General features: G+C 41.3%; 1 protein-coding gene across 1 annotated transcript in view; it reads left to right on the top strand.

Moving 5' to 3' along the window:
• Positions 1-10726: 10726 nt before the first annotated feature.
• The window catches only part of FBXL7 (F-box and leucine rich repeat protein 7), a gene marked incomplete at its 3' end in the record, with an annotated part of 162620 nt that continues 149701 nt past the window's right edge, over positions 10727-23645 (top strand). Inside the window, exon 1 of the mRNA XM_081326000.1 lies at positions 10727-11099. Coding sequence (XP_081182126.1) covers positions 11063-11099 — 37 coding nt within the window. The 5' untranslated portion in view covers positions 10727-11062. The remainder of the gene's footprint in view (positions 11100-23645) is intronic.

Genomic DNA, 23645 nt, shown 5'->3' on the forward strand with positions numbered 1-23645 from the left:
TCTGGTCCCACAATTTGGGGATTCTCCTGGACTCGTGACTCCTGCTCAAAGAGCAGGAGGCAGTTTTGACAAGGAGAGTCTTTGTGCACCTTTGGGTTGTGCGCCAGTTGTGGCCTTTCCTGGAGCAGGAGTCCCTGCATGCACTCTACATTTGTCTATCCCTGAAGAGCATTTGGAGTCACAGCTGGTGCAGGGTGCAACACTATAGGCAGTTCTTGGGGCACCAAGAATGGCCCATGTAACACCACTACTTTGCGAGCTGCATTGGCTGCCAGTCTGCTTCTGGGTGCAATTCAGAGTGTTGGTAATCACCTTTAAAGCCTTTCATTGTAAGTGTCCAAGATACTTGAGGGACTATCTCATCCCACTGGATTGGCCCATCCCACCCATGCCCCACCCCCGCTGATAGAGGACCCATGCTGTGGGCTCCATCAGCCCAATTATTCTGGCTGGCAGGATCCAGGAGAAGGACCTGCACCTGCCTGCACCTGCCCTCTGGAACATCTCCCTCCACCCAGTGAGATTAGCTCCATCCCTCCTGATCTTCTGCAAGAGCCTAAAGATCTGGCTCTGCCAGTTAGCTTGGGGGTCCTGTGGGGGTGCCTCACAGTGGAGGTTGATCGACTGGCAGTTTTACCCCCACTCCTGCTCCTGCCCTCCCCATTTTGTATTAACTTATTTATGTTTTTAGTTTATATAGTTTTTTATAGTAAACCATCAGAGTTACTTTGAGGTAAGGTGGGCAGCCTATAAATTTTATAAACAAACAAACAACAAACAAATCTTATACCTTCTGTAAAATGCATTACCGGTAGTTGGAAAAGGTGTTACCAGACTCCTTCCTTTTTCTTTCTTTTCCTTTTCTTTCTTTCTTTCTTTCTTTCTTTCTTTCTTTCTTTCTTTCTTTCTTTCTTTCTTTCTTTCTTTCTTTCTCTCTCTCTCTCTCTCTCTCTCTCTTTCTTTCTTTCTTTCTTTCTTTCTTTCTTTCTTTCTTTCTTTCTTTCTTTCTTTTTGCTACCGAGACTATCACAGCTGTCTGCCTATATTGTCACTGTAGGCTCTCTTAAGAAGAAATGGGACAGAAATGCAATGAATATGGCTTTCTGACCAGAAGTAGTAACCTGGCCCAGTTCTTCTTAGCTTCTGAGCCCAGTCAAGAGTGACTCATGGGCAAAGAAAAAAAAAGTTCCTTGTAGTCACAACTTCACAGCATCATGCTGAACCCTTTTGAATATATTCTATGAGGAGCAATGTGAATTTTGGAATATTTTGAGCAACATAATAAAAAACAATGTTTGTTGATTTACTTAGATATGGAGAAGGCCTTTGACTGGGCTTTCCTCTTCACAGTTTTAGAAGATAAAATTTGGAGGCAACTTTATAAAATGAGAGGGGTTGATGTACATTTCACAGAAAGCACAAATATTTGTTAATGGAAATCTAACAAAAACCTGTGAGATACAAAAAGGAACAAGGCAGCGATTTTCCCACTGTTTCCTCTCATGTTTAATTTGGTTCTTGAAATGCGGAATAGAAACATAAGACAAAATGAGATCTTAAAGGAAATAGAAAATAATACGAAATTTAAAACAATTTTGTGCCTTACCAGGTTTGTGCAGTGCTGCAATTGTCCAGATACCTTAGTGTGGTATAAAGTCAGAGTGTATTTAAAGGGTTAACAGGAGAGTATAAATCTCAGGGGTTCATGAGATTTATACTCTATTGTTTTCAAATGTAAATTATACCACAGCAGTGAGATTTGCTGCGCCAGCAAAGAAATCAGTAGAATAAAAATTATTAAATGTGCCACTGTAATGTATACTTGCAAATAACCAATTGCCAAACCACATGCAATGAGTAAAGAAGTAATTCTAGGCAAGTGAAGTTGCCAAAAGTTTTACTTTGCCCCCTTTAAGTTATTGATCCCTTGTAATGTTACAGATAGATGTCAGGATTAATAACATCTGTTTACAAGTCTATAACATTGTGGCATATGACTTTATATTAATTTGTAGTGTTGGCAGGTAATATGTACACAATATCTCATTATGATTAATGCAAAAAAAAGAAAGAAAGAAAATGTTTGGTGTGAATACTGTACCTATTCCCATATCTCATTTGTAGCAGTACTTGGATGCAATAGAGAAGATTATCAGGGAAATGCATTTGACTGAATTCGGGGGAAATATCATAATGATCAGTATGTAGACTGACAGCACTGAGATTTAGTTAAATCTTTAAGTGAGAGGGATTTGTCAATAATGCAGATATTTGTATAGAATAACGCCAGGTTCAATATTGGGCAATTAATAAATGGGTATCTTCTTCCCTCCCTCTGCCCATCTTTCTCAGTCCCTTAGGATAGTTTGATATCCTAATATACAGAGAATTCTATCAGCAGCAGGATGGAGAGAATATTTAAATGAGATTCTTCATTTTGATATTCAGCTGTACTACTAATTGAAAATATTCTGTCTAAACAAAGAAGGGCTGGCTCACGTATCCCAGTACAACATATGTGGTTTATTTGGCTTTAGCTTAACAAAGTTGTGTGACCCCAGCCATATTGGGTTATAAAACATGGTTTATGGCTCAACTGATGTATGAATCAGGTACGCATGGCTTGGTTAACAATGCATAATTAAACAAACCATGACTTATTGGGGTGTGTAAACATGATTTGTGAACTTATTCATCCCCTATTTTTGAAGCTGGAAAAATTAAACTTATTAAACTTGTAAGCCATCTTTATAAGTGAACTTTGTTGTTGCTAGCTGCGAAGTCGTGTCCGACCCATCGCGACTCTATGGACAACGTTCCTCCAGGCCTTCCTGTCCTCTACCATCTTCTGGAGTCCATTTAAGCTCACGCCTACTGCTTCAGTGACTCCATCCAGCCACCTCATTCTCTGTCGTCCCCGTCTTCTCTTACCTTCAATCTTTCCCAGCATTAGGCTCTTCTCCAGTGAGTCCTTCCTTCTCATCAGGTGGCCAAAGTATTTGAGTTTTAGCTTCAGGATCTGGCCTTCTAAAGAGCAGTCAGGGTTGATCTCCTCTGACTGGTTTGATTGCCTTACAAGGAGTCTTCTCCAGCACCACAGTTCAAAGGCCTCAATTCTTTGGCGCTCAGCCTTTTTTATGGTCCAACTTTCACTGCCATACATTGCAACTGGGAAGACCATAGCCTTGACTATACGCACTTTTGTTGACAGGGTGATATCTCTGCTTTTTAGGGTGCTGTCTAGATTTGCCATGGCTTTCCTCCCAAGGAGCAAGCATCTTTTAATTTCTTGGCTACAGTCCCCATCTGCGGTGATCTTGGAGCCCAGGAAAATAAAATCTGTCACTACCTCCATTTCTTCCCCATCTATTTGCCAGGAATTGAGAGGGCCAGATGCCATGATCTTGGTTTTCTTAATGTTAAGTTTCAACCCAAGTTTTGCACTCTCCTTCTTCACCCACAACAAGAGGCTCTTTAGTTCTTCTTCACTTTCTGCCATAAAGTGAACTTTATGAGACCTCTTCAGGGAAGAAACTTGGGTCATGCAAGATAAATGAGACAATTCTATTGAAAACGATTGCAGACACAGATATTAAACTGAGACCAAGATTTCTAAAACATGTTGTAGATTTTAAAAGTGTATGGTTACCAAGGCCTTGTGATGGGGGATAAAGAGATGATAAAAATCAAAAAGGGGAAAATCAAAATCTAAATTAAAAGCAGAAATCTGAAACTAGACCACCAGCTTGGCCACGAAAGCAATTTTTTGTTTAAATTGATGATTGGGAATTTCGCCCAAAATTGTTATAATCTTGGCTCTTGCATGCTTGCATATTTTCTCTGCAGCTCTCCCAAAGAAATCAGTCTTCTAATTTACCAGGGGGCTTATTAATGAGGGTCATTGTGTGCCTATAATTCTGCTGACTCCTGCGAGGACATTTAAAATCCACTCCCAACCTCCCCTCTCCCCGGATGAGATTCGACAAAAGCTGCCAGAAGAAGCTTTAATTAAATGTCTGGTTTCAATGGGATTAACTGCTTGATTAATCCTACCTCTGTCTGCGTGTCAATCATGGCTGTCATTATAATTGTCTGCTTCATAGCTGCTAACTATGTGAAAGCGCAGTCTGGCTGCTCTTTATTTAAATGGGTAGTTTTATATTTATTTATTTTTAATTGGCCTGAGAGAAACATACCGGTAATTCTCAGCTTCCACTATTCGTTACTGCAGCCTGTTTGGCAGGAAGGAAAGCTGATTTGAGTCCATGTGGGCAGTCTGATCATACCCAGCAGCAAAACTGACTTGGTTCAGAACTGGGTTGTTCAGCTTTGTTCACATTACTTGAAATGTGATCACTTCCCTTGATTGCACAAAGAGTTTCACATTTTTCTTACAGGTGCAAATTCTGTCACTTAGTATGTATTCTGACACAGCAAATGCCAATTCCTAAAGGATAATCCACTGGCTGTCTTCACTGTTCCTAAGATTTACTTCCAAATGGAATTTCATGTTCTGGCCTTTCTCTTCTAGTCCAGACCTCTTATTTCTTTTTTCTCTGCATTTTACCTTTACCAATTCCCTGCTTGCTACTCACTAGTCTGCTGAAGCTAGACAGCTATAAGCTTTTCCACAGCCTTTTCTTAACCAGATGTCTTCACATGTAGGACAATTCATATAATTTAAAGCATTCAACACAACAAGTGTTACTACTAAGGTCTATGCATGCATGCATCCTCACTTAGCAAAGGGGCGGGACTATAGACATGTCACAACACAGAAGTGAAGAAGAGGAGATCAAGCTGGCTAAGAGATTGCTCGAATTGTGGCCAGACAATTTAAGGACACCAGATAGGGGAAAATTGTTGTATGCAGGCCATTACCCCTTTGTAAATAATAATAATAATAATCTGGACAGTGGACATGGCAGTACCTAGAGACATGGTAGAAACAATATCTGCCAATCTCAGGTCATTCTGAAGGACTCAATAGGTGGATAAAAATGCCAAATCCAGTCTAAACATTTGGCAAACAGTCTGAGACAAACAACAACAACAACAAAATATATACACATAAGGTTTGCAACTGGAAGTATCACCCCAAACTAGAGATTAAGAAAACTCAACTCCTGCTTTCTTTGCCACAACTGGCAATAGTATCAAGAACTTGCATATTACTTTCAGTGATGTCCATGATTAACTTTATTTTGTACAAAGCCATGTCAAAATCAGACCTGATTTACTATGCTGCAATTGAAGTAAATATTTCTACTGTCTCTGGGGGGAAAGCAATAAATTAGCTAGAAAGCATAAAACAAGTAGGCTGGAGCTTAAAAAGAAAATCCAGAAAGAAAACAGTGGCCTTAATGCACTTTCATACTAGTTACAAACTAGGATCACACAATATGTTAAGTCATAATGTGATCGTGGTTTATTCAGTAAACCACTTCTAAGGAAATATTGCTTAGCATGTAGAAACACCAAAGAATTCATGAGATCATGAAAATGATCTGGAAAGCCTATAATTATGGAAAGCTGTGGAGATTCTACAAATATGTAGAAATAAGTGGTGTATTGGCTCTAACAGGGCTTGTATCAGATGTCCTCAGTGTTTTCTACAAATAGACTGTCTACCTTGCCACCATCCCCGTTATTTTTCACAAAGCTTTTCCCCTTGTCAAAATCTGCTTCACTGCTCAGAAAGGTAAGTCATGGCAAGTCGCCACTGAGGTTCCTCCACGTAGCTCATGGAGAGGAGCAGGCAGTTATCATGAGGTAGATGAACCTCTACTAAGCATGGAGGGTCTGATGTTTGTGATGGACAGATCTCCTGGTAGAGTAGAAAAAGAGAAATTAGACAACAAAGGTATTTTGTTGGAAACATAATAAAGAACAGGTAGTCCACACTTAGCAACTCTAATTGAGATTGTGAATTCCGTGGCCAGGTGACATGGTCATTAAGCAAACCATCACATGGCTATCCTGGACATGGGTTTAATGCAGTTGCAGATCAGCAGCATTCTAGATAGTATTAGTTATGATAGTGCAAAACCCATTATCAAAGAAACCCAGATGTCAAATGGTTAAGCCTGTTGATCTGGCTATCTATTAAAGAACCCACATTAAGGAAAGGGATTGATCGATACTTTCCAACCATCTGGTGACATTTGGTAGGAAGACAGGAAAACCAAAGAATCTACTGATCCTTGTCCATAAAGGGTTCTATATACAGTAAAGAAAAACAGAACAAGTTGCCAGTATTGTTCTTATGGCAGGAGAAAAATTACCAATAGGAGCAGTAAATGCTAAATTCAGCGCTAATAGTACTTTAACTGGGGCAGGGGGCATAAACTTCTGTCTATGATACAGCTAGAGGCCTTGCCCTGTAAAGGGAAGAACTCAAGTCACCAATGCACAAGCCCCACCCCTCACAAGAAAACCAGATGGTATGGGGCTTGCCAGTTGATGTCCTGATCCATGATCTGCCACTTTATAAGCTGAAAGACCCAATCTCATGAATCTGGAAAGGGTGAGACTTGCAAAAATAATGTAATGATTCAAACTGCTTCTGTCCCAGAAATAGGAAAGCACAGCCCCCCCACCCCCTGCATTCACTACTAATCAAGAGTTTGACAGCACAAACGTTTTTGTCTCATCCATACCTATTGTCTCCTAGTGCCTAATTTAATGTCTTTCTCCTGTCATGTGCATATATTCCACAACTGCCTATGCCCTATGACAACACCAATTCATAATCTTCCTCCCAGCAAAAAGTTTACTTAATTCTAAATTTATCTCTGTCTTTCTCAGTTTGGTGCCCTATGAATCTGGAGGACCTCAGGTAGAAAATTTATGGTCTAGCTCAGTGATGGCGAACCTTTTAGAGACCGAGTGCCCAAACTGCAACCCAAAACCTACTTATGTATTGTCGGGTGCCGGGTGGGCATGGCCCATTGGGTGGCTGTGGCCTATTGGGTGGCTGTGGCCAATTGGGTGGGCATGGCCCATTGGGTGTTTGTGCCTGCGGTGGTGACGGCAGACTGTGTGGGACTAAAGATTTCAATCAATCAATTCCAACTTTGCGAGATCTTTTTTTTCCATGAGAAGTTGATTGAGCCTTTTTTTTTGCACACGGCGGCGGAGGCCTAAGGCGAAATGTTTTATAAAACTCAGCTGAAGGCCTAGGACTGGGGCAATGGTGCGCGTGCCCACAGAGAGGGCTCTGCGTGCCACGTGCGGCATGTATGCCATAGGTTCTCCACCATGGCTCTAAGAGGTAACTGAATAAATGTCAGGAAAATTCTACTAGAACAAGCTGAACTCTTTTGATCAGAGTCACTTTAATTGACAACATCTGTGCACTGACTACTATTTGCCACCACGTTGAATATGATTAATTTTGAACATAGCCACATCCCTACTTACAAGATTTCACACTTATGCGGCCACATTACTCTAGTTTTTATTGTTATTTTCCTTCCTAAAATATTTGTTTGCTTTTCAATTGAATTGTATAGCTTGTATGTTAAATTAAAGGTGGAAAACATTCTGAATTAATTTATCTTGGTCTGTTTTTTTTACATCTGTCATTTTAAGGGATATGTAGACTTTTCATATCCACTGTAACTCTACAGTTGGGGAGGTGGCATCATTGCCACTTGCTTTCTCCTCAAGAGAAGGCTATTTGCTAGATGTCTCCCTTGCCTTGCTTTTTTAAATAATATTTTTATTAATTTTTTGTATTTACAATTCATAAGTGCTTAGCAAACAACATGTTGTCTAGGTGCAATTTGCTTAATAATACACATTAAGATCCTAGTCTCTACCCTGTTTTTCCAGCCATTGATAAAATACATCCCATATTTGAAAATATTCTGACTCTTCTTTTTCTTTAATTTTCAATGTCAGTCTGTCCATTTCTGCACAGTCCAGTATTTTCTTGATGATCTCTTCTTCAGATGGTATTTCTTCATTTATCCAGTGCTGGGCAAATACAATTCTTTCAGCTGTTAATACATGCAACATCATATACTGTATATATATTCTTTATATTTTTCTGATATTATACCTAATAAAAATAATTCTGGTTCAAAATCTACATGTTTTCTTAACATCTTGTCTAGCCAAGTATGCATTTTTGTCCAAAATGGTTTTGCATTAGGGCACGTCCACCAAAAATATGATAGTACGTGCCTGGTTTTTGCTTATATTTCAAACAGTTACTAGACATGTTTTTGAACATTTTTGCTAACCTTGCAGGTGTTACATGCCATCTATAAAACATTTTATATAAGTTTTCTTTATAAGCAGTTGCCATTGTCAATTTATAGTATCTTTCCTATAGATTTTGCCATTTTTCTAATTCTATATTATGCCCAGAATGTTTTGCCCATATTATCATTGTTACTTGTTCATCTTCCACTTTTAGGTTTAATAGAAAATTATAGTTTCTTATAGTTTCAGTTTTTCATCTGATGTCAACAATACCTGATCAAACATTGTCTGGTCTTTATAGAAACCATGTATTTTAACAGCTTTCTCATATCTCAGTTGCATTTGCAATAGAGATATGCACCTGCCTTGCTTTTTTATTGCCAAAAATGTCTTGGATCTTTGTATCTGGAGAAAACACTGACTACCTTGCATGGAAGAAACAATGAGCATCCAGAGCCAGTCCAGAAAAAATGATGTGTAATTTAGTGGTTGGTATGGACCAATAATTGTGGCACTTGCGTCAATACAGTGGCCATTCCACTGCATGTGGAAGGAGTGTCAATTATTATCAGGAAATTAGAAGACACATACCTGCAATTTGGAAAAGCTAGTTATGCACAACTACCCTTACTCAAATATTCTATAAATCAGATGAGGGGTTACAGCCCGGGCTTCTCTGGCTTATGGATTCAAAGGACATCAAACAAAAGTGCAACCACTTCAGCCACCACCAGGGCCCCTCACATCACATTTAGTGACACAGCAACCAAATACCATACAGGTGAGCTGTTGATCAGCAAAGTATCAACAAGGTCTCCCCTGAGAAGTCCAGCCAGTTTCTACCAATCATACTGTGGCTCCAGCAGGTCCTTGTTAAAGCCCCACCTTGACCCTGGCCACTGCTTCCTGAAGCAGCAATAGAGGTTTGCAGTGGGAACGTATATGGAACAACATTAGACATTTGCAGGACTTGCAAAATCCCACCCTATTCTGAAAGCTGTTTCAGCTGTTCTTGGGGGTGGGGGTGGGGGTGGGAAGAGATATGTCTAATCTAAATGTGAGACAATTTAAAGGACTTAAAGGTAAGGTAAAGGTTCCCCCGCACATGTGTGCTAGTCGTTTCCGACTCTAGGGGCCGGTGCTCATCTCCGTTTCAAAGCCGAAGAGCCAGCGCTTGTCCGAGGACGTCTCCGTGGTCATGTGGCCGGCATGACTAGACGCCAAAGGCGCACGGAACGCTGTTACCTTCCCACCGTAGTGGTCCCTATTTTTCTACTTGCATTTTTTACGTGCTTTCGAACTGCTAGGTTGGCTGAAGCTGGGACGAGCAACAGGCGCTCACTCTGCTACGCGGCACTCGGGATTCAACCCGCCAAACTGCCGACCTTCTGATCGACAAGCTCAGCGTCCTGACCCACTGAGCCACCGCGTCCCTCCTTTAAAGGACTTAAAGGTAAAAGGTAAAGGTTCCCCGCACATGCGTGCTAGTCGTTTCCGACTCTAGGGGCCGGTGCTCATCTCCGTTTCAAAGCCGAAGAGCCAGCGCTTGTCCGAGGACATCTCCGTGGTCATGTGGCTGGCATGACTAGACGCCAAAGGCGCACGGAACGCTGTTACCTTCCCACCGCAGTGGTCCCTATTTTTCTATTTGCATTTTTACGTGCTTTCGAACTGCTAGGTTGGCAGAAGCTGGGACGAGCAACAGGCGCTCACTCTGTTACGCGGCACTCGGGATTCGACCCGCCAAACTGCCGACCTTCTGATCGACAAGCTCAGCGTCCTAACCCACTGAGCCACCGCGTCCTTTTAAAGGACTTAGGCACATGCAAAATCGTTTGAACTAGACTTTAGAGCGCATGGTTTCCAATTTAAGAAGGATTTTATAGAAAAGTGCATGGATCAATTCACCAAATTGCTCAGCCAATAAATGCTCTCGAGCCTCCTTGAAAGAGAGAGAGAGAGAGAGAGAGAGAGAGAGAGAGAGAGAGAGAGAGATTGAAAACATTTCTTGGAACGGATCACTTTGCTAATCAAGGGAAAGTTGGAAGACTGCAAAATTTGCATGAGCATCCTTTGTCTCTAATTGCAGCAGTTTTGTCTGCTCGCGCTTTTCTTTTTCAGGCGCGCGCCGGGGAGCGCGCGTTTCGCTTTTAGGACTGACTGACTGACTGAGGCGGGGAGGCGGCGCCTCCCGGTGACAAAAGTCCGAGGCGCAGGATTTGAGCGCTGGGGTGGGGTGGAGGGGGGGGGGGAAAGAAGAAGAACAAATCTGCTAAAACTTTCAGGCGAGATTGGCCACAAGGGGGTGGCGGGAAGGAAGAGACCGCGCCGAAGTTGGGAGCGCTGGTCAAGAACGCTGCCATTCCTCAGCCAGCTTTTGCAGAAAAACGAGCGCGCGCGCGCCTCCCTTTCTAATTCTTCCCTTTCCGCCTCGGGCTACCGCAGCCTCCCCGTGGATTTATCACCGGAGCTACCGTCCTTGTGTCGCTTTCGTCGTTCTTTGGGCGGCGGGGGGGGGGGAGAGAGGCTCGGCGGCTTTTGGCTCGTCAAGGTTTGCTCCGGTTTCCTTTTGCGAGGGAGGGAAACTTCATAGAAAAGGAGCATCTCAAAGGATACAGAAAGCCCCCCCTCCCTGCCTCCCTCCCTCAAGCCGTCTTCACTGGTGGCCTTTTTTTATTTTATTTTTATTTGTTTTTTTTATTTCTGGGCGTCTTTTCCCACTCCCTTTGTCTCTGCTTTCCTGCCCGGTCCAAACCTTTCCCGGCCCCCCCCCCCCGCTTCCACACCCTTCGGAGCTTCGACATGGTGGCTATTGGGAGAAGGAGGAGGACGAGAGCATGAAGCCTCCAGGATGGGCGCAAACAATGGCAAGCAGTACGGCAGCGACGGTAAGCCCGCTGCGCCTCGGCGGGGAGAGAGAGAGAGCGAGAGAGAGAGCGCGACGCGTCCCCTGGATGTCAGGGCGAGCGAGAGTTGCGCGTGCGGCCGCGCGTGCGTGGGGATGGGCAGCCCGGCGCAACTCCAGCCGCTTCTAAGCGGCCGGAGACGCATTTGCAGGCGCTCCGTTAGGAACAGCGGGAGGAGGTCGGCGTCCCAAATCCTCTTGCGACGCCGTGATCCGGGACGGCAGCTTTGTAAAGTTCAGGGCAGGGTTGTGGTTTCCCTTCTTTTAGTCTGTTCGCGCATCTGCCGTTTGTCGTCGTTAAGGACTCGGCCGCTCGGAAGTTGCCGCCACGGAGCGAAGGTGGTTGCTCCGAAATGTTTGCACGGGGACCTATTTTTTGCGTTTGGCACGCCTTGCTTCGGAGCGGGACGGGAATGGGGAGAAAAGGGCTTTTTGCCTGTCTAGCGGGAGTTGTTGTAAAAGTTTGAGCCGAGGAGCTATATATACATACATATATATATATATATACATACACATATATATATACATACATATATACATATATGTACATTTTAAATTGCTAACAAAGAATTAAGGGAGACTGATATGCATTTCAAACTTATTAGTTTTCATCAGTCAGCCATACCCTTCTGAGATTTGAACCTGGGCTGATTGCACATTAGGCAGTTATTTTCACCTCTAAGCCACAGGATCTCTCTCGCTTTGTTAGTTGAGAAGCAAGGGGAGATATATGTCAAATGCTTGTTAACTATTTTTAGATTACCTTGCTAGGCCCCAAACATGGGACAAATCTTTATTTCCTGTGTCAGCCTAACGTGAAGGCCATCGACAGGCAGTAGTCACACCGGTGACAGCTCATATTTGTGTAAATTTTAAATTTTTAATATATATAAAACCCCAACAATAATTGTATACAGGCAGTCCTTGACTTACAACAGTTCGCTTAATGACCGTTTGAAGTTAACAACGGTATTGAAAGAAAAGCGACTTGTGATCGCTTTTTCACACTTAACGGCTGATGCGGCATCCTCGTGGTCACGTGATTTACCTTTTGAATGCTTGGCCACCGACTCACCTTTATGCCGTTTGCAGTGTCCAGGGGTCATGGGATCCCCTTTTGCAACCTTCTGACAAGCAAAAGCCATCGGGGGAAGCCAGATTCATTTGACAACCGTGTTACTAATTGGTAACAGCCGCAGTGATTCACTTAACAACTGTGGCAAGAAAAGTTGTAAAATGGGGCAAAACCCGCTTAACAAATTTCTCACTTAGCAACATGAATTTTGGGCTCGGTAGTAAATTGAGGACTACCCTGTATATTAGTGCATAGCACTGTAGCTCCCCTGGCTTTGTATGCCATATGCTAAATAAATAATGTATATCAGTAGGTTGAACCCACACAAGAATACCATCACTACCCAGTTTATAACACTGGCAGAGGGATGGCTTTGATGTCACAGAAGACATTTGTGAATGGTGTGGGTATCTATTGCATATCCTTTTCTTTCTTCTTAATCCCGAGTCATACAGAATTTATCATACATTTTAAAAAATAAATCCTTCTGGTACGTTAATGCTGATGGTCTCTTCCAGCAGTGATGCGTTGGTGAACTCCACCCACAAAAATGTCAAGAGAGCATTGACAACTCAATTCTCCCCACCCATTTATCAGGAAGCGCCGATCGGAACTATATAATAGAATTCTATGAAGTGATACATTAGTATTAATGAATTCAACCCAAATAAAAAATACTAATTAATGTGGAGATAAAGAACCCGTATCAGAAACCATCCTCTTCATTCAGCCCATTGCTCATCTAAAATATTAGTCACCCCTCACAGTTTTGTGTCATTTGCAGACTATAAGTGTTGTCTCAGATCCCTCAGTCAAGATAACTGATAAACTTTTTAAACACATTGGATTCAGGACAAAGCTCTATGCCACTCGGTTCAGAATTTCCCCTGAAGCTGTTCATTAGCATTCTCTGAGTACAGTCATTCTATCAATTGTTAATGCATTGAGCGGTAGTGTCATCGAGTCCAGCAGTCCCCAATCTTTCTGGCACCAGGGACCAGTTTTATGGAAGACCAATTTTTCCCTGGCTGGGGGGTGATGGTGGTTTCATGTACAACCTAGGTCCCGCGTATGCATAGATGAAGCTTCACTCATTCACCTGCCACTTGTGCAGCCCGGTTCCTAACAGGCCACAGACCGGTAGCGATCCACAGCCCAGAGATTGGGGAGCCCTGATCTAGTCCTTATGTTATCATTTTATTAAGGTGAAGGGCTTGCTAAGGTCCTGGTAACCTGATTCTTTGGCATTCCTCGTTTCTACTAGCCCAAAAATTATATCTGAGAAAAAGCTAAGTTCATTCTGGCATCTGTTAATTGGAGCATGTCTATCCAAGTGCTCACAAACATGCTATTTACTAATCTGTTCGAGAACATTGCCTAATATAGACATTAGGCCCATAAGTTTGTAGTTTGCTGGATACTCCTCCTTCCTTCACCATCCTCCAGGAGTTCTCAGAGAAGACCAAGAATGGTAGGATGTAATTGATGTGGCCTTAAAGACTTGAATTTATTTCAATCGGCTAAGTTTTATCTTGCCTTTTGCTTATCCACTATATCTTCAGCTGCAAATCCCTCCTTCCCCCAGTGGCATAACAATGACCAACCTTTCTGCAAGAAGACGGTGGCAAAATAAAAGCCAAGATCTTTTTGTTTTCTCACTATTAGCTCATATCCAATTCACTACTTTCTCCTCACAGTGGACCTATACCCCTTCTGGCTTTCCTTTGGATTCTGAACAACCCACAGAACTCTTTGTTGTTTCTACCATAATAGCTGTCACAAGCCTCAGTATATCCCTGAGCTGGAGCCTTTCTGATAGTTCCTACCATTTCTGGAGACTGGTAGTTCTTGACCCCCTACAACAGTTCATTTAGTGACTGTTTAAAGTTACAATGGCACTGAAAAATGTGACTTCTGACCGTTTTTCACAGTAGCATCCCCATGATCATGTGATCAAAATTCAGACGCTTGGCAACTGGTTCATATTTATGACCGTTGCTGTGTCCCGGGGGTCATGTGATCCCCTTTTGTGACCTTCTGACAAGCGCAGTCAATGGGGAAGCCAGATTCATTTAGTAACCGGTTTACTAACTTATCAACTGCAGTGCTTCACTTAACAATTGTGGCAAGAAAGGGACAGAACTCACTTAACAAATGTCTCACTTAACAATAGAAAGTCGAGGATTACCTGTAATTAGAATCAACTCTCTTGAAATCTGGTGTAAAGCTATGATTCTTCTCACTGACTCCTCCTCTGGGCGTCACAAATTCAACACAATCACTTTCCTGCAGGGTACCTTTATTACTTCAACTAATGAATTTCTCTTGGTGAGGAATAGGTCCCTAATTGCAGACCCCCCGTTGTTCTTTCTTCTATCTTATGACATATGAGATCAGCTAGAATTTGTTGCACCTCTGATTTGTTGCACAGTTAGATTCCAGGCTAATTGCATCATATCTTCCACCTATCCAGGCAGTTTGTTATAAACCCCTAGGTTTATATCACTTGTCTCTCATTGAATTCATACTCAGACACTTTCAATAGAATTTCCACGTTCTGGTTGTTAAATTTATATTTGCAATGCTGAATGTCGTCCCGCCAAATTTTAGGGATACCTATTATACCATTCCTGTTTTCTTGAGTTTCATTTCCCATACTCTTTGTATTGGTATAGCAATATCTGAGGTTTCGATAGCACCATTAACTGTAGGTTGACTCAGCCTTCCATCCTTCCGAGGTAGGTAAAATGAGGACCCAGATTGTTGGGGGCAATTAAGCTGACTTTGTAATAATGCCGCTTGGGGTGTGTGTGAAAGCCCTAATAAGCAGGCATATACATAGAATAAAGGCTACTGCTAAGCTTGTAAGCCGCCCTGAGTCTTCGGAGAAGGGCGGGATATAAATGGAATTAAAAAAAAAATAAAAAAATAAAATAAAAAATATTGTAGTTCTCTACAAACTCTTGAGCCACACTTTGGCCTGCTTCTCCCTTTATGTTCTGCTTTCCAATCTTTGACTACAAATTTGGATATGAGTTTTTACCATCCTTCTCCATTTCTTTTAGTTTAATGATCTCCTGATGAGATTGACAAAGCACCTGTCAATATTTGTTTCCTTGTCCTTCATAGGTTGTAGCTTATTTCTTCCCAGGAGATCTTCATGAAGGCAACATAGTTCATCACAGAATCCAAATCCTTCTAGGTAGCAGTACTAGTAGCTGATGGTTGGCTTTCAAGATTTTGTTTTTTCTAGTGTCATGGCTTTTATCTGGAAGGATTGTTTTTTTAAAAAAAAAAACTGCCTGTCTTCCAAGTTTCTTCCTGCTTAAAACCTCACAGCTTTTTGTCAAGCTTTCTTCTGATCTGCAATTTCTATGCATAGGAATCAAAAGGAAAGAACTGGCTTTGAACAGTGTCAATAGCCTCTCTGCTACATCCTGGATGCAGACATCTAGAAGACAATACATTTCTCACGACATCATATTGGGTCTGTACATTGTTGCCTTTTTCTCAGCAGGAGATTATTCTTTACTGGCTAGTTTAAGGTTTATTTTTACACGCAACCACAGTATTTAGCTTTATTAAAAAGGCCGTTGCTTATTTAACCTTGATGATATTTTAAAAATAAAATATGATTTTTTTAAAAAAAATAACCTATCAATACATTTGGCAGAAAGGAAGAGAAACATATAAAATAGGTTAAAATCACATTGTTTTGATCTAATATGCTATATAAAAGATCAGGCCATGTGTGCAAAATGACACAATAATGGAGGATAGACATCTATTATAAGCTTAAAAGCTGCCTTCACCTTTGCAGATTCTAAGGCTAGTTCTGAATGCTGTTGTGTTGTAAGTATGAAGTTTGTGCCTGCCCCATAGTCTTATGAAATAAACATTTGGAGTTTTATATTAATCATATTATGATGGCAGACATTGAAGAGCCAATAAAAAACAACCTTTGCTCTGAATTTTTGAGCATGTACCACATGCATTCTATGTCATCTTTTGTCATTTGTTTCTGATATTTCAAGATTCTGTATTGTACGTTACAGCATGGAATTGCTTCCTGACTAAATGGCAAGTTTTTCAACCCCAGGGACAAAGCAGGAGAGAGGCAGTGTTTAATCTGCTCCAGCTGTTCTGTTTAAATGCTACCTCTGCAATTTCATTCCACTTACATTTTTTTCTGAGCCTGCATTTAGATGTGTAGTGTTGTGTCTGCCGCATACAGAATCATTTTGGTGTAGAATTGTAGTGATAATTAAGTGCACATATTAGGTATTTGGTTGGGAAATAAATTATGGCATGGCATAAATAATTATTAGAAAAAAATATGTTAAAGTCAACCACTTCATTTAGTAATTCTAATATACGCAGGATACTTCCATGTAGTCACTTACTATATGGTAACTTGCCACAGGAAATTAACTTTCTCCCTTCATACACGTCTCCGGTTACTAAATTGATTTTATTATGAAAGAGGAAAGTAGATTTGAGTCACAAAATATCCAGAATATCCTGATGTAGGCTGAAGCTTTCTATCTGTGCCTTTGAGTTTTCCTGAAAGCAGGAATCTGACCTAAGCTATTGGTAGTGAAGCAGACTTTATATCTATAAGAGAAAGAGGATTTATCTACAGCTAATACATTACAAGCAAAGCCTAGCACTAACCAGTTGAATCCTACCAGGAGACTCTCTATGCATGTGTGTCAGACAAAAAAGGTAGGAGCGAACAGTCTCTTTGACAAAGAATAGATGAAATGATAAAAAGGGACACCAGAATAAACCCCTAACTCTTCATATGTATTCTACTGCCTGCTTATGGACATAGGTGCTGAAGAATCTATGGCATTGGATTTGGCTCTCCAACAACTTGATTGCTTTATATGACCATGAGATAGCTTTGCAATTTACCTTCTAAAGCTCTGTCAATTGGACAGCTTGACTTTCCACTGTGGCACAAAGGGAGGTCCCAGTAACTCAACTGAATACCTTTTTCTCCTTGTAAAATAATAGCTACCATAGAAAATTACTGTCACCAAAACATGATAAATAAGATAAATAAGTTTGCTTATTCCCCCCTTGAAGTTTTCCTCAAAGTATTACTTCCAGGCTGTCATGGAGAACAAGCTGGATGTATTGGCTGGTTCCAAACATGGCTTAATTATGTGTGGTTTGGTAAACTGTGATTAGTTGGATTAATGCAGTATGTTAAGTCATAAATTATGATTTACAAACCACACTGGGCTCACATACTGCACATGGTCAGAAAGAAATGCTTAGAGGAGTCAAGTTGTTCCTCAAGATTGCACAAAACCCTTCACATTATCTTTCCCAAATCTTTTCATAGAGTCTTTGGTAGAATGAGATACACAGTATTCTTCAGTACACTATAGTACAGCTCCTCATACAGTTAATAAACTCTTATTATTTCTCAGTAAGGTAATTGAAAATCTTGTTATGGTGGCTTTATCTCTCACCATTATCACTCCTATAGATAGATGGCTGTGATTGTTCTGAAAACCAATGCAATAAATTACAAGAACTTACAAGATGGCTGCATCCTGAGCCATCATTTCACCTTCTTTTCTTTTTTACAACTTCCTCTAAGTTGAGAATACTTCCCTTTAACTGGGAGCACCTAAAGGAAAGCACGCAAAAGATGTGATGTGGGGAATGCTTCTCTCAAAATTCTCTCCTGATATAGTCCTGATACAGTCCAGCTAGGTCAGGGGTAGGCAACCTTGGCTCTTTTATGACTCATGGATTTCAACTCCCAGAATTCCTGAGTCAGCTGACTCAGGAATTCTGGGAGTTGAAGTCCATGAGTTATAAAAGAGCCGAGGTTGCCTACCCCTGAGCTAGGTTGTAAGGTGCAGACTGATACAGAGATTTAGGGCACCACATGTGATCTTGGGCCTTTAGCTGTTCATTCCTAAGCAACAGAATGTGATGATTTGAAGAAATATGAGTTTCCCAATTCGGATGTAAATTCAACCCTTTTGGCATTACCAGAAGTCTAGATGGAAAATTGAAAATGATCAGGTGGGGAAGTTCTATTCCAGTATTGAAGATGGAAAAATGTAACCTACAGATGTTGTGTTATTCTCCACTCTGTGCTAGCAGTTATATTGACTAATATCTCTCTGCTGAGAATTTCTTTCTTGTTGCATAGATATCTATTGAATCACCTTTAAAAATTTTGAAGCCATATTCTATGCTTATACCAGAGTTGATCCACCATTTGGCACTTTAGAAGGTAATAATAATTTTGTCTGAAGCCTCTTCATTGGTAAAAGTAAAAATACAGTAGAAAAAAATACAGTAGAATTATTTGGTTGCGTTTTTATCTTCTCCCTTGAGAGTTCATCACATAACGGAAATATTATTTGTGCCCTTCTATAAAGCCTCCTTTGGGAAGGTAGCTTTAATTCCCCATTATATCAGACCCCAGAAAAATAAACATTTCCTGGAATTACACCTCACTTCCTTTGAGGAACAGCTGTGTCTGCTGTGTTTTCCAGCTGTGGAAGTTACTGTGGATGAGGAATCCCAGCTTGGAGGGGGTGGTGGTGAGAGAACCAGGTCATTCTCATTTTCCTCACTGCTGCCATTCTTGTGTCATTCAAGAGACTCTTCCTGGGAGTTGCAATCCCCATCTCCATTATACGGTAATAGCTGAGAACAAAACGTTTTCCTAACTCTAGAGAAAAAAAACAGGAATTTGCAGTAAAAAAAAAATCTGAGAACATTCTGTACTGTTCTGTAACATTCTGTCCAGATAACTTCTGGATGCTAAAATCCTGAATGGCAAGTAGTGAGAAAAGCTCTTACTCCCCATTGCTAAGCCCACATTTGGTTATTTGGTCAACTGAAGCCGCTGAATTGTGTTATTTCACTATTTTCTACTGCAGATGGGGCAAGGTTGCTATTCTCAGGTTTGAAATGAAAGGCATTTGCTGTGGCATCCTGAGGGAGATATTTTAGTGCAAATTCCTGTTTTATTTCTCTAGAGTTAGGAAAATGTTTTGTCTCAACATCACTAGAATGTGATTTACAGTAGATCAAGACCTCCTGTACTGATGCAAGTGGATTTTCTTGCCTTCAGTCATCTCTGATATTTTTTGGCTGCACTTAGTTTGGGGTTTTTTTTCAGCCCTTTTGGTGACTCGCTTTTTTCTCTTATTTGTGGCTCATACAGGATTTCTCTTATTTCCATTTTTGCCTGAAAGATAATCTTCCTAGATGATTCACACAGCAGTATGCTCTGGCCAAGCTCCTATCTCAAGTAGGAAAGTTAACCTTAGAATGGAAGCATGTCCTCTTCCACATAGAACAGGGGTCCCCAACCCCCCAGTCTGTGGACCGGTACCGGGCCACGGCATGCCAGTAACTGGTCCGCACAAACAAGCAAAACCCCATCCATGGGATGCAGGCAGCACACAAAACCACGCACTCTCTGGTCCATGGGAAAACATTTCTCCACAGAAACGGTTCCTGGTGCCCAAAAGGTTGGGGACCTCTGACGTTAGAGCATAAGTATTTATGGAAAAATCATTTACCTTTTTTCCTCAATATCTGCTCTTAAGTGAGTTTTGCCCTATTTTATGACCTTTCTTCAGTCAAATCAAAATAGAGCTGGAAGGGACCTGGGAAGTCTTCTGGTCCAAACATCTGCTTGGGCAGGAGACCCTATATCATTTCAGACAGGTGACTGTCCAGTCTCTTCTTAAAAACCTACAGCAATGAATCACCCACAACTTCTGAAGGTAAGCTGTTCCACTGGTTAATTGTCCTCACTGTTGGGAAGATTTTCCTTAATTCCAGGTTGCTTTTCTCCTTGATTAGTTTCCATCCATTGTTTCTCATCTTGCCTTCTGGTGCTTTGGAAAGTAGTTCGATCCCCTCTTCTTTGTGGCAACCTCTCAATTAACTCATATTTAGGACGGTTGCAGTGTCCCAGGGTCTTGTGACCACCTTCTGTAACCTTCTGACAAGCAAAGTCAGTGGAAAGTCAGAGTCGCTTAACAACCATGTTACTAATTTAACAACTGCAGTGATTCATTTAACAACAGTGGCAAGAAAGGTAATAAAGCCGGGGGGGGGGGAGAAACTCACTTAGCAAATGTCTCACTTAGCAACAGAAACTTTGGGCTCAATTGTGGTCACAACTTAAGGAGTACCTGTAATGATATTACCTTAGTTCTCTCCTGGAAATTCTTTCACTGGTTAGCATTGATATTTTTATTCAGATGTTTGGTTCCTGAGGCAAGATTTAATTTATTAATGGTTTTCGTGTGTTGAATTACATATTTTATATGAAATTATCTTGAGTACTTTTGCTTCAGTTATCATGATAATCATATCACTATTCAGTCTTCAAATGGATGCCTAATTTTCTTTATACTAGTATTATAAATGCACATCTTTTTCATACAATTTCAGGCATTTTCTCCACAATTTAGGTAGAACTGTATTAATAGTAAGTCTATATAATAAGACATATTTTCCTTCCCTCCCCCCTTTACATTTCAGATTAGGGTGGTGTGGTAGCTCAGCTGTTAACACTCTGGGCTTGTAGGCTGGAAAGCCAGCAGTCCAGGTTTGAGATCTGAGCAACGGGTGAGCTCCCATCCTTGTCCCATCTCTTGCCAACCTAGCAGTTCAAAAGCATGCAAATGTTAGCAGATAAATAGGTACCACTTCAGTGGGAAGATAGCAGTTCTCTGTGATGTTATGCTGGCCACATGACTGCAAAAAATGTCTTCAGACAGCGCTGGCTCAATAGCCTTGAACTGGAGATGAGCGCTGCACCCTATAGTTGGCAATGACTAGCAGAGTAAAATGCACAGGGACTCCTTTCCCGTTCCCTTTACTTTTTAGAGTAGTACGTTCCTAGATTAGTACTGGCGAAGTTCAGTTTGTTTCTGTACATAATTTTCGGTAAATAAAAATAGGTTGCCTTTGTTGAGTGAGTTTTGTCCTTCAAGTTCTCCCCCATCCTCCAGTTTCCTAAATAATAATAATAAACCTTTATTGTCAAAGTACAACATGTGTACATTGAGATTAGCTGAGCCTCCCCCCGTGCTCTCTCCCCCCAACACACAGTGACAACAAACCCTCCATCCTACCACACCATGTGAACCAACTACATCACACACCGGCCTCCCAAGTCAATTCTGCATAAGATTATGTCCCATTTAAAAGCCTAACAGCCCACGGATAAAAGCTATTTTTCAGCCTGTTGGTACGGCTGGCTATATTCCTATATCTCCTACTGGATGGTAGGAGAGTAAAGAGATACCGTCCAGGGTGTGAGTCATCCCTGAGAATCTTCCTCACTCTTCCAAGGCAACGAGCCCTGGCGATGTCATCCAGTGGTGTCAGGGAACAGCCCACAATGTCTTGTGCTGTGCTCACTACCCTCTGTAATACTTTCCTGTCCGCGGCTGTCAGACCAGCATACCAAACCACAATACCATACGAGAGGACGCTCTCTATAGTAGACCGCAAGACCCTAAGAAAGTGAAGCCTCTGTTGGGCCTTTCTAGCCACCTGGGTTGTGTTAACTTTCCAGGTCAGATCTTCACAGAGGTAGACTCCCAGAAATTTAAAGGAGGAAACTCTCTCTACACAGTCCTCCCCGATGTAAAGTGGGGCAGGTTCCTCCTTTTTTCTACATATTAGCAAAGGTTACCTACTTAGTTAATTATCGGGTAAGTGCCTAATTGAGAAATAAATAATTGAGAAATGATTAGCTAATTGAGTTAAGGAAATAGGAAGAAACTAGCTTGTTGAGGCAAGTCTTGTGTGCTAATTAAAATTACAGTTCAGTTTGGGTGAGAGATCTGCAGATGAACTTAAATGAGAAAAATAAAAATGAAATAATTTTCAGCATATGATCATTCCCCCCCATTTCTCTCTCCCTCCTTTCCTCCTTTACCTTTGGCTGCTGGACCAGTTGTTTAGGCACGTATAGGCTGGAAGTTTCTTGCATGTTATATGCATGGTTGTTTTTGAAGAGCATCAGAAATATCCATTGTTCTGGAATGAATCTAGATTGTTTTCTGAGTTTAGCCAAATAGAGTATTCACTCTCCTATTTATTTCTGATCTTCATACCCATTAAAGCAGTAACAGCAGAATGATGGCTATTGCTATTAATTGTCACCAATTAAGATTATGTAGTGATGACTCTAGAGACATGACTTCTCCAAAACATTTTGATTGTTTGAAGGAAAGCATAAACAGCAGCATCTCACCAAATCTTGCTACAAAGTAGTCAAGTAGTATCCATCCAATATATGGGAAAGCTTATATAGTACTCCCACATAATCATACAGTAAAAAGAGAATTTTTTTTAGACTGAGCTAAAGTTCTGTTTCAAGCATAGGTTGATTTTATGTGAAGTAGAGCACAGATCTCTAGCATCGTCATTGTTAATTTTTTAAATGGCCTCACATAGGCATGAATAAATTAATTGAAATATTCAGTGGCTGTGCTTTGTTTGGAAGGGTGCCTATCGGTCTATAAAAAAAGACAAAGATGGTGAGGAAGACGGCTTCCTGGAGGAGCGAGAGAAGCCAGGGGGTTACGTCACCAGCTTACTTTCTGGTAAATGAGGATTTGTAAGTGACCGTTCCCCCCCCTGACAACTATTTTATAAATAACAAGTCCCTCCATTTTGTGAGGCCATCCATTAAATGCTTTCAGATATGCCCAGACACAGATAAGTGAGCCTGTCTAGTTGTACCTCTCCAAAATGAGATAAGGGGGAGGTTGTATGTGACTGAGTAGTAGCTGCACTTTATGCCTCCTGATTATCCAATCTTCCCTTGTTAGTGTGTTCATATATCATGCAGTACTGGCTCTGCTTATCTTTGCAGGAGGCCCAGGGCAATCATTTTTCTCTAACTACCATAGTTCAGGGAAGACAGCTTTTGTCACATCCATATCTTTCCAACATGATGTCTGGGCACCATGCCAGTGAAGCAGCTATGAAGTTGAAGCTCTGGCCTCTCTTCCATTCTTAAATGGCAAACATTTTACAGTACTTCATTGAGATTGCTGACTTTGCTGTGTCATTAGGCTCATATTTCAGATTACCTACAGATTGGTCCTAGAAGGCTGTATTGGCCACCATGGACTGACCCTTCTCCAACTTCAGGCTTAAATAAAGTATATATGAAGTAGTTGGGGTGCTCATCAGGAGTTCTGGAATGGTATCGTAATTCTTTATACCATTTCATTCAGGAGAGGCCAGTTAGAGGTATATATGCAGTAGTGGGCTGAATGAGGATCAGGAAGCTGAGACTGAATCTTGATAACGTAGACTATATAGGCAGTTTTGATGACGGGGAATTAAGGAAAAATGCATGCTCCAGATAAAAGTTGAACTCCTTCCAGTGGAGCAGTTGCCTAGCAGTTCCATAATTTTCAGTGTGAATCAAGT

This window comes from Vipera berus (genome assembly GCF_964194415.1).
Source record: "Vipera berus genome assembly, chromosome: 3".
Lineage (NCBI taxonomy): Eukaryota > Metazoa > Chordata > Lepidosauria > Squamata > Viperidae > Vipera > Vipera berus.